A 12597-nucleotide genomic window follows, 5' to 3' on the forward strand; every position below is an offset into this window, starting at 1 on the left:
CTGTGGCATCATCAGGGATACTTTTCCTGACAGCCTATATTCCGTCTGTGTGTGGGATGTTTGTGTAGAAAGCCTCCACATCCATGGTGGCTAGGATGGTGTTTTCTGGAAGATCACCAATGCATTGTAGTTTTCTCAGGAAATCAGTGGTGTCACGGAGAGAGCTGAGAGTGCTGGCGGCGTAGGGTCTGAGTAGAGAGTCCACATAGCCCTTCAGTGAGAGTGCCTTATGCTCCAATACATCTGTTAGTCTGTAAGGTGCCACAGGACTCTCTCTTGATTTTGTAGGCACCTAAAAATTAGGTACTATGCTGTAAACATCACAATGCTTAAACTCCTTTTGTGCATCAGGCCTGACTTCCCCAAAAAAGAGACCTTTATGTTCTTCACATTTATCAGGCAAAGCCAAACCTCTGAAGTTAGCAAGATCTGTAGAGTCAATATAACAAGCTGCTATATACAGCAATGGGTTTCAATTTTTGTGATATTAATTTTTTGCCTTCAAAGGTGGCCCTTAGCAAAAGATTTTTGGGGGTTTTTTTGTACTTTTGTGATCCATGTCAGATCCCGGATATCCTCTACTCTGAATATAAAGATTCAAATTTAATATTAAATTAATCCTGCCTAATTTTCTGTACAATGCACAAAAATAGCTCTGATACTATTACTGAATTGCCTATGTGGAAGTCCCACCAATGCCAAATCTTCTTACTAAAGAAGAGATGCTACACTAAAAATACCAGGACATGAAAAAGAAAAAAAAAAAAACATTGTGAAAATGGAAATTACTATACTCTGTTTTTTAACAAAACTTGAAACCCATAATCACTGTCACAAGAGTATATTATCTACTGAATGATTTGCACAATACAAGAAGTTAGTGGTTATTTTTCATTTTATTTTACCTTTCATTTTGTAACTGTTATGGGAGGGGGTGTCAATTTTATTCTCATGGTCAGGGTGACCTTATTACAGTTGTTTTTACAATGTTTCCAGATTATTTAAGTTATTCTAAGAAGGCTTGCCTGACATAATTCATGCTCTTCTAAATTGCACTGGGCAAATTCAGAAAACAAGAATGTTTCCAAAAATGTATAGATATCTATTCCTGCTACTGTAAATGCTGAGGTTTGAAAATTACTATGTTTCTATAGATAACATTTAAATACACACATTTTAGGTCACACTCAAATATTTACTGTACAGGATATGTGTAAAAAGGTGAAATATTTCACATTAATATCTTGCTGAAAGACTGACTGTATTTGATTTTTTTGGCAAATACATCAAGACAGAACACTGATTTTATGAACTTTTAAATGGAATGAAATTTAACTTCCAAATAAACAGTCAATTTTGGGGAAAATACAGAGGAGAAATTCTGGTATTTAAACCAATACTCTCATCTCTTCCAGTGACATGCATCTTATTACTTCAGAGGGGTTAGTGCTTAGATGTCAGAGTCAGCGTAGAGGACACTCGAAAGATCTGGGGGAGCATATTACTCAGCTGATAAAACATTTCCTCAGATATAGTCTGTAAAAAAGAAGACAACAAAAAGCATTGATTTGTTTGCTATAATTTGGATGAGTCAAACCATTCTCTCTATATTCTCCTCTCTCCTCCAGTACTTTACTCGGTATTGGAGTCTTATAGCAGCACATCTACCATCCAGATGAAGTTTCCAACCACCATGCTAGGACTAGGGCCCTACTTGAATCGTGGGATGATCTTCAAATAAATGCACCCGAGTTGAGGACAAGAGATGGAAAATCGCAGAAAAGTAATAATGGACCTTTGTTAATAGCAGTAATTTGGAAAAGCTAGAGTAGACCTATTTGCTTAAGAAAAAATTGCTGGAATAATATAAACACAAGTATTATGTTATGCCTGCTAATTTTTTTGTAACCAGACATTTTGCTTCAACTCTATTACTTTTTTTTAAGTGACCAGTACAGCATAAAATTCAGGAAATTAAGTCTTAACACAATGGCTATAGAAATCAAGACCAGCCACATTAGCCTTTTACATTTTATAGATATTAAACGTTAGTGCAGAACTAATTCCATGCTCAAAATGCATGCAAAATTGTGATCTGTGCAAAATACGCTAATTAAAAACAAAATTGTGGTGGAAGCCTAATATTGCAGTATCGGTAATTTCCACAATATTGCGAACAAAATATGGTCACAGCTATAAACTAATTCTAGTCATTAATAGGACAAAACCTACTTGCGAATATTACCCTGTATTTACATTAGTAAAATTATCTATTTAAAGAGGATTTCTTCCTCCAGTCACTAACTTTTTCTTAAGTAGATTTAGCATAGTCCTTTTCATGATTTCAGATTGGTGTCTCACTCTCTGAATTCCAAAATTAGATCTGATTTTGCGAGTAGCCTACTCTTGGTTCTCACTGCGTAGAGGCTCATAACTTTGTGTTGACAAGTAATTTTTTAAACTTATGAATATGCTTCCAAATAATACTTCCTTCCAGTTAACTTTGAAATGTATATAACTTTAAGGACCAGAGCAAATGAACAAAACTTAGCACTGATCACAACTTTTGGATGACTTCCTGCTTCTGAAGATCATTCAGAATTCAAACAATTTGGTAGTTATTAACAGACAACTTTGTAGTTCTAGTGCACGTCTTTTGGGGCCTGATTCAGTGGAAGCATGATTGGGCTCTTGCCACACTAACTTTCAAAGATGCTGGAGAAGACCAACTGAAAGCTTAAAATAAAGTCATTTAAGCTTACACTTCATACTTTCCAAAGAAACTAGCAGTAAAGTCATATCTTTATATTAATGATAAATATGTATCCTCTAAAACACTGTGAATTCTGACTCCAGTTATCTGATGTGTCTGTTATTAAATAGAGATAATAATGATACATCCTATAATGCCTTCTATCTGTGGCTGGCAAAAAGTGGTTCAAACATTAAGTGTCACAACACCTCTAAAGCATGTATTATTCCCAATTTATAGATGAGAGAACTAAAGCACAGAGAGGTTAACTGATTTTTTTTTTTAAGATTATATAGAAAGGCTAAGGCATAGCAGGGAACAGAACCCAGATTTATCAGCACCCAGAGCCCTGTTCTATTTTTGTCTCCTTCTAGGCCATACCAGGAGTTAATTTCTCAATTTAACCTACCTGCGGTACCAGAAATTGTACGGTCCGAGAAATTCCTCCATCCCATGAAGCCATTTCCATCATGAAGCCTAAAAGACATCATTCACATATTTACATGCTATATGCATTAGGTTTTCCTTTTAATGACACTTATCAGAGTGTGGTATACATTTACATCTATAATTATGATTTCAGCAACCTGGTGGAGCTGCATAAACCAGATCAGCACCTCTGGCCCATTAGTTTTCACTAGCCTGGCCAACCTGCTGGTTCAAATCTCTGGTCAGCCTAGAGATCCTGATGATCCACTATGAAGAACACCATTCTAGTCTTGAAGGGTGTGAAGTTCCAGCACTTGAGCAAACTGCACAATCTGGTGCTGGTCAACATGGAGCTGCAGTAGGCATCAGAAGATACTTTCTGGATCTGTATTATTTTGACAGCTTGCTTTCAACAACTAGCTATGCTTTCTATAGAACTCTGGTGTGAGCACACCTGGAATATTGAATTCAGTTTTGGGCACTCTAATACCAGAAATAGATTGACTGGATGCAGTTTGGAGAAGGGCAATATAAATTATCATGAGGAACTGATTTGTGAAGAAAGAGCAAAACATGTAGATGGGCTAGCTGCTGACATGGTGTTTATAGGACAGGGGTTCCCAAAATATGGACCAGTATAAGTCCACAATACCATACTGCTGACAAAAATATGTTAAACACTTTCCTAATAGTATTTTTCTATGGTGCTGATATAGGGATGTAGTATAATTGTGAATGAGCATATGGCCCCCATCTACTGGCCCCCACTAAGAAGAAACTGTCTAACTTCTAGTGTAGGGGACATAACATTCAACTAATATTTGAAGGGTTTGAACAGCAAAGATGGAGAGGAATTATTTAAATGTAGGGCACAGGACTACAACCAGTAGTAATAGACAATAATAGATAAATAAAAAAAGGGAAAAAACTGAGGCTAAATGTCAGGAAAATTCCTGCTCATTCACCTCTGAAATAATCTCCAAAAAAAATTAGTAGAAGCTCCATTGTGTGGGTCATTTAAAATGTCAACTGAATGAGATACTGGAAAATATACTGTGAAGGAACAATTCTGCACTGGCAGATAGATGTCTTGATGATGTAATGTGTCTTCTTTCATCTTTGTCTTCTAGACTTAGTCCTTGTCTACACTTACCGGGGGTTCGACGTATGACAATCGATGTAGCAGGTCAGATCGCTCTCCCGTCAACTTCTGTACTCCACCTGAACGAGAAGCGCAAGGGGAGTTGATGGGAGAGCATCTCCAGTTGACATCACGTAGTGTGGAACCCACGGTAAGTAGATCTAAGTACGTCGACTTCAGCTACGTTATTCACATAGCCCAAGTTGCATAACTTGGATCGATCTTCCCCTTGTAGTGTAGACAAGGACTTAGACCTGGTCTACACTAGGAATTTACAGGCATATAGCGAACATCTCTCAGGGGTATGAAAAATCCACACCTTTGAGAGACAGATCTATACCAACTTAACCCTCTGTGTAGATAACTCTAGGTGGACAGAAGAATTCTCCTGTCCATCTTGCTACCACCTCTCAGGGAAGATGGATTACTGACGCCAACGGGAGAATCCCTCCCGTCGGTATAGATAGTGTCTACACTGAAGCGCTTACAGTGGTGCAGGTGTCACGCTCAAGTATAGACAAGTCCTCATATGACAAGTGTGTGTTAATATTACTTTTTTCCCCTCTGTTCTAACACAGTATCATGTGTTCATCACTTTTTAAACAGGAAAGAATATAGAAAACATACACATTAATGGGAAAGTTGTGCCAACAGATACAAAATTACTTCTGACGCTCTATTTTGAATTCCTCACATTTTTCATCTCTTTTGCGACATGTAATTTTAAGTGATTTGTGCTGACAGTGAATGTGACACAGAATAATAGATGAAGCATGCACTAACCTTTGACACATTTAAACACAAGCTCTGCCCTCTTTAAGCACCATGGTATAGTCATTTCCTTAAAAAAGAAAATCTAATTAAAAATTGGTTTAAGTTAATAAAAATATAACAAAAATATCAACAAGTGGCTCAAGACAATAGCGTTGCAAGACAATGTTTTTTCTATCAGGTCTTTAATATTTTCGTGTTTATCTTATTCAAATGTCTTTATTACTCCCATATTGTCTTTACAGTCTCTAGCGTTATGACCTTCCACACCTGCTCATTTGCTGAACACAATTTTCTCTACTAGAAAGCAGAAAGTTCTCTTCTTAAGCGGAGGTCTCTCGAACGTCTCAGGCCACAGACCACATTTGCTAATGTTTATTGATCGGCTTCATTCTTTTCAAATAATATCATAGACAAAGAACACTTAGTTTTCCAATGCATTCTGGAAATGTTTATTGTTATGGATTACCACAAAAACTCAGCTACTGAGTTATTTACAGTGCTGCGACAGGCTGTGTGAACAATGCAATATGCATTTTTAAGCTGAGATTTTCGAAGGACGATATTGATGAACAGCGCCCATTTGTCTCAAGAACATTCACATGCACTATTACCATAAGCAGCTTTGAAAATCTCATCTTTCAGGTATTAGGTACAATTAAATTGCTTATATGGTCAGATCCATACTTTGGATTGCTAGAGTAAGGATGTGTTTAACAGCCTAACTGCAGTCACTGCATTTGTTGGTATTCCTTTTGAGGACCTCTAGCTATGACCCTCATACTATGGCCACTGGCATACTAAAAATGCCTTGGGCAGCTAGGTCTTGTGTTGGATTTATATCACAAAATAAATTCAAAAATTCAAGTGATACAGATACAAGAAGAGATGGAGGGGGAAATTTGTAGCTCTGTTAAATACCAAGATTAGGTATGGTACCCTGCGCCTATAACGTTTTCCAAGAGGCATGGCTAATAGGGACTTGTCAAATAAATTTGAGATCTAGATAAAAGTTTAAACACTGGGGAACATTACAGATGCTCCCCAACTTATGCAAGCATTCAGTTCCGAAATGCCTGGCATAACTTGAATTTTGCGTAAGTCAGGAACATATGCCCGACAATTATGCGCAAAAAAAAAAAAAAAAAAAAAACACCAACTGTTTCTAGCTTACGGAACTTTTTCCGTAAGTGCGGGTTTGCGTAACCAGGGGAGCATCTCTACATGAATTTCGGACATTCCTTGGAATCTAAGCCAAAAAATGGAAAATACTATTTTTATCTCACTTGTAATCCATCAGTGGCAGATATATAAATGTCAATTTTATTAACCTTATTTAAAAAGAATCATTCCTATGATTCACACTCTGGAACTTCAAAAGATAAGCACCTCCCAGTATGAACAGAACTATGCATATAAACATGGACTTGCCACTCTACATACCCTTCCAAATTTCCAGTTTAAGCACTTTTGTATTCCATAAAACCAGCAAATGGTTCTAAATCTGCACAGTGTAAATTACAGACTGTCAAACACCACATAAAGAGCATCTCTACAGTGGGGGGGAAATCAGCCTTATTTAAAAAGTATACTTCTGATCATTTCGTAACACAAATACAGTTCACCCTATACGTTGCCTCAGGGGGGTTGCTGTAAGCCACAGTTTCCACCTACACTAGATACAGTGGATCGTTATATATTATTTAAAAAAAAAAAAAAAACTAGAGTGGCGGTAGAACCAACATCGTAAAATGGTAACATTTAAAAACAATTTTCTCATGATGCAAATCCTTAGCATCTGTTTGCTTTGCCCTGAGATTACGCAACGAATGAATCAGATAGCACAATGCTGGACAATAGAATATATATTTTTTCAAGCTTTCCGGAAGAAATACTGGGTCTTCATTGTAATTTATCTGCCTACACAGGCTGTCTGTCACATGTAAGGTAGGCGTTTGTTGGTGGTTTTGATCCCTGTTTTGGCCTAGTTTAAAAACCAGTGTCTAAAAAGAAAGGTCCTGTTGCCCTGAAGGCAAACTAGCAGTAGTTTTGCAGTCAGTAAGGTCAAAAAACATTTGATACCTTAAAAGGACCTACCGAAGAAGCAGGATATGACACCAGTTCTTGGACAGTGTCAGAGGAGTACAGATGTTAAGTGTTGGGGACACTCACGGAAATAACAGATTGAACACAGAACACCAATGAATTAAACCCACAAAAACTCAAATATGAATTAGAACCTGAATCATTACTGTGTCATCTTTAAAAGTGATATACTCATGATTTCACTATGTTATCAGGTTATTTTTTACATGCAGAGTATTCCACTAAGGTTCATAAGGCTACTCAGACCAGATGGGCAGGGTCCTATGTGCCAGTGTATGGGGTAAAAAAGATACGATCATTCTGGGTTGAGTTTTGATTAGTATCACTCTAGTGAGGTACAAGAAGTGTTCAGGGAGTATTGGTCTGCAGTCAGTAACCATGATCTCATCACTGTCTTGCCCTGTAAAAATCTATCAAAAAAAGAGCTTGATTTGTTAGGAGGGCCATTGTCTAGGACAGAGGTGGGCAACCTACGGCCCGTGGGATCCTCCTGTCCGGCCCCTGAGCTCCTGGCCCGGGAGGCTACCCCTGGCCCCTCCCCTGCTGTTCCCCCTTCCCTGCAGCCGCAGCTCACTCCGACCCCAGTGCTCCGTGCTGTGCGGTGGCGACGGCATGGCTGAGGGGGGGAATCCTGTCTGAAAGGAGTTCAGCCAGTAACACCGATAAAGCACGTGATGAGAGAAATCTTTGCTTTGAATTCACTTTGCTTGATAAGTTAGGTATTAGTTTGTGTTTTAACTTTTATTTCTTTGTAACCAATTCTAAATTTTATACCTTATTACTTGTAATCACTTTATCTATCTTTCTGTAGTTAACAAACCTGCTTTATTGTTTTGTTTAAAGCAGTATGTGTTTCGATTGAAGTGTCTGGGAAGCTCCATTTGAGATAAGGTTTGTGCATGTTATTTTCTATTAACAAAATGACGGACTTTCTATGAGCTTGTGTTATTCAGAAGGGTACTGGGCTGTACACCACACACATTTCTAGGGGCAAGTCTGGGCCTGGGAGTTTGCTGATGTCACTCTGACACTCACATTCAGGAGTGGCTGGCTAAGAGCACTCATAACTCATCTGGGAGTAATTTACATGCTAGAGAGGCTGTGTGTGAACAAGGCCAAGAGTGGTTGCAATGTGAAAGGGACCCCAGGTTAGAGAACTGAGGGGACACAGCTGGCCATCAGTTCAGATTGTACCCTGGGGAATGTCACACAGGTGCTTAAGTTTTTACAGCATCAGGCCCTATAAGGGCTAAAAATAGAGAGTCAAGTCCTGAAGTCTCTAAGCAGTTCTCAGTCAGGCAAAAGTCCAATTAATTTCTATACATTTGCCTTAGTAAGGACCGGGCTACAATAGTTATACTCTGACTAAATGTGAATTTGGTAGCTGTCTCATATGATATATCTGATGGAAATGAGGAGTGGAATTGTTTATAGTGGTACAAGGGCACATACCCAAAATAATCTGCAAAAATTATACAAACAGCCAGTTTATGCTACAGGTAGTAAAATCTCCATTTCTACTTTTTGGACTTTTCAGAAAATGTTCTGCATCCCTGTAATGGTCACAATAGGTGCCTGACTGACACCCCTGAGAAATGTTCTGCTTTTCTATAGAACAGTAATACAGGCAACAGAAGCCACAAAATATTCCTCCTCTTTCTATCCATGGCAACCACAACACCTGAGGAACAAAGCAACAGCTCTGAGCTGAGGGAGGGAGGGGGATCCTGTCTGAGAGGAGTTCAGCCCATCTGCTCAGACTGCCAGTTGTGGTGTTTTCAGTGATGAAATGTAAACACCCGTCCATTAGGAAATAGCATGAAGTTACCTCAGGTTATGCAGCACACAGGACAGAACCGGGTTTGCACACATTGAAGTCTACAGAGTGTACTTTTTAAAAAACCCAGCAGTATTATTATTACAATTATTTGCACTGCCATATCACCAAGGGGCCCCAGTTATGGACCAGGACCATTAGGCACAAGTGAAACAGGAAAAGCAACTTTTTTTGTGACATTCACTTTATATGAAGTTCCAATACCAGTAAAAGAGAAGTCACCCTTCATTCAGGTTAATAAACTCCATGCAGTTGCTAAATTATAAAAAGCCATCTATAAAAGGGCTTTTTTTTTCTTTTTTTTGCAGAACAACAAAGAAAGCTCCTGATGAATGCCTGTCACAATGAAACATCTCAACATCTCTGCAGCTGTGCTCCTGGTTAACCACTTTACAAAAAAAAATTTTTGCGTAGGTGGTAAACACAACTTTAGAAAACAAGGTTTCCAAAGGCACCAAGTTCAGATTAGCTTTCAGAAATCTGATATTGTTCATTTCTCCCTGTCAAATGTATTACAAAAGTTGTATGTTTTAAATTAGGTCAGCCAGCTGCAATAATTTGTTTGTTACCAACAGTTCCAATTCAATTCACAAAGTATATCAAGGATGAATATATAGTTTTGCCTAAATCTACACATACCCGGTACTATGCTGGTCATAATGTTTATTCTGCAAATGCTTAAACCAGAAAACCAATACAAAAAGGGAGATAAAAGAAATTAGCATTTAATAATCTAAAAAGCTAGGTGTTCATTCTATTCTTCAGTTTCACACATTAGAACATGTCTTAACTAGGATCCCATCAGAAAACGAGGAGCAAGTCTACACTACAGTGCTAAATCGGCACAGCTGCACCGATGCAGATGCACGGCTGTAGCACATCTGGTGAAAACATGCTATGCCAACAGGAGAGCGATCTGCCATCAGCATAATTACTACACCTCGGCGAGAAGCAGAAGCTATGTTGGCGGGAGAGTGTCTCCCACTGACATAGCACCGGTGAGAACCATGAAAACTTGCGTCGCTTGGGGTATGTGTATGTGATTTTTCACACCCCTGAGTAACGTAAGTTACAGATGCTCCCTGACTTACGCAAGTGTCGAATTTTGTGTAAGACGGGAACGTTTATCCGACAATTACGCAAGAAAAAAAAAAAAAAAAAAAGCTTAAGGAACTTTTTCTGTAAGTGCGAATTTGTGTAAGTTGGGTTTGCGTAACCCAGGGAGCGTCTGTATATCGACTTGGGCTATAGTGTAAACCTGCCCTTAGAGTACAAGGACGGGATATATATAATTTTTTTTTTTTTTTTAAGATTATGCAACTGAAAATAAAACTGAACTAAAGGTTGAAGAAAATCCACAAAATATATCACAGGAGTCAACTGATGTTCTCCCTCCCTAATTAAAACCTAAGACTCAAGTTCTGATAACCAATCTCCATGAATAGACTTATGCCTGCATAGATCAACTCAGGTTTGCAGCCTGAAAAAAGGTTTATATCAGAGATAAGATTTCATTTTTTAAGAGAGTTAATTATCTAGTTCTAAACTTTTAGGTTGAAGTATATAATTATGCACAACATTAACTGAGAGTTTCCTAACTTTTGCACAATTACATCTTTTACAATAATAGGTCTTGATCCTACAAAAGAATCTGTGCAGACCCTATGTCTGTGTGGAGTGCCATTTAAATCAGGATCCCTACTGGTGATTCCTTTGCAGGACTAGGGTCAGATTGATAAGTTTCTGAAGAAGGACTATGCAATGCTAAAAGTAGTGTTTTAAGTTAGGTTGCTTTTTCCTCCCTCTCCCTCCTCCCCCCCCCTTTTTTTGTTAAATATAAAGACTGAGACCATCCTGTACTATCTACAAATAATAAATAGAACACAGAGACAAACAGTGCTAGTACGCTCTAAATTTCTCACCTCCACTCTTTTTCAACCAGCATCAATGAAAACTGGGAGTATGGCACAGCTACTGTAGAGCTTTCTCAATTAGACCAGCAAATGTAGGAATATGCTACTTTTCTGAGTGCAAATATAGAGGTTAAATTACTCGGTGGTTTTGTTGGTTTTTTTTGTTTTGTTTGCTTTTACTTACCTCTGACATATCGTGTACCAGTAGAAGAGGGATGCTAATTGTAGTAATATCATGTGTACAGCAAACTTTGAGAATATTTCTGAGGCCCATGATCGCAGGATCCCGAGCAGTAATGTTACCAGACCTTACATTATCATCCACACACAAATGAAAAGCAACATGAATTTCAGAAAGATTTGAATGGCGTGTGATGTAAAATTCTCCTGCAAAACAATGAAAGAGAATGTAATCTCTATCATGCTAGTAATCTATACTAAATACAAACATATATAATAAACATCAAAGCATGCTGGGAATGACATGTTTTAATACCAATGGTCTGAATCCAATGTGGTGTGTAATGCTCCTTTATCAAATTAAATCAATTGCTGTACTTTCTTACTGTTATTTTAAAGACACAAGGCAAAATGTGCCCATCTAACCTAGATCAGTAGCTATAAATAAGAAAAGACACTAACAGATGTAAAAACCTGCGGAACAGTGACACCCATCCCCTGTTCACATTGACCCAAGACTTATTTCCATGCTTTTCCACTGTATTTAGTTGGCATCAGAGATCTGGTGTAATAAGGCACGACAGTGCCAATATAGACAGATATGATCTATATGTGGTAGAAGACGTCAGTAGAGAAAAAAAATAAAGAGGAGGTGTAACAGTGAAAACATATACGCAAGCAGTGAAGTGCAGACAGATGTGGGAGGCGGAAATACCCAAAATGGATGGGTTAAAATAAAGGCTACAAAAAGCCTGTGGGAAAGGATAGTGGGTTATCTAACAGGAATGTACAGGAAGATGAAGCGGGTTATCAGAGAGCATCAAAATTAAAAAGAAGGTGTAGTAATGGGGGTTTGTTTAAAAAGTGCCTAAAAACTATTTGTCAAAAGGTATTTTTAGACTTGGTGGAACACAGTTTTAATCCCCAAAGTGGAGGAAGCAATGAAGGGCAATGGAGTCTTGGATCTGATATTAGCCCAAAGTAACAGAGATAAAGGTGTGAGGAAATTTTGGGGGACAGCCACCACAAATTAAGATGCTAATCCAACAAACAGATCCACTTGGGTATAGCCCTATTGAAGTCAAGAGGGAAATCTCGGGGGGGGGAGGTGGAAGGCCACCTGCGTGAATCTCGTTGCAGGATTGGGACCTAATTATAAAGATGGGATATAGAAACAGCATCAGTAGGATGCGGATTTTCATGAACAAAATATTTTTGAAATTAAGGATATTGTAGGTGTTGTAAAAGCGGCAAACAAGCCAGTTGGAAAGTGGAGAGAGAAAAGGGGGGAGAATTTAACACTACTCGTCTACCACCAGTCACACAAAATATAAACATTTTTAGAAGTGGCCGAAGGAAAGGTATGTGAATGAACTGGAATACAAGAGAATTATATATCATAAAGGTAAAGGGGTCAATAGAAAGGAAAGGAAGTGTGTGCAGCAAAAAAAAAAAAAAAAAAAAAAAA

General features: G+C 38.2%; 1 protein-coding gene across 11 annotated transcripts in view; it reads right to left on the reverse strand.

Annotated features, from left to right (window-relative positions):
- Positions 1-877: 877 nt before the first annotated feature.
- The window catches only part of C1H12orf4 (chromosome 1 C12orf4 homolog), a 28266-nt gene continuing 16546 nt past the window's right edge, over positions 878-12597 (reverse strand). For all 11 annotated transcript variants that reach the window (XM_054039335.1, XM_054039307.1, XM_054039271.1 and 8 more), the window contains 4 exons: positions 11134-11336; positions 5106-5163; positions 3162-3229; positions 878-1536 (listed from right to left, as the gene is read on the reverse strand). In XM_054039335.1, the coding sequence (XP_053895310.1) occupies positions 1444-1536; positions 3162-3229; positions 5106-5163; positions 11134-11336 (422 nt within the window). In that variant the 3' untranslated portion in view covers positions 878-1443. The remainder of the gene's footprint in view (positions 1537-3161; positions 3230-5105; positions 5164-11133; positions 11337-12597) is intronic.

This window comes from Malaclemys terrapin, chromosome 1 (assembly GCF_027887155.1).
Source record: "Malaclemys terrapin pileata isolate rMalTer1 chromosome 1, rMalTer1.hap1, whole genome shotgun sequence".
NCBI classification, from domain to species: domain Eukaryota; kingdom Metazoa; phylum Chordata; order Testudines; family Emydidae; genus Malaclemys; species Malaclemys terrapin.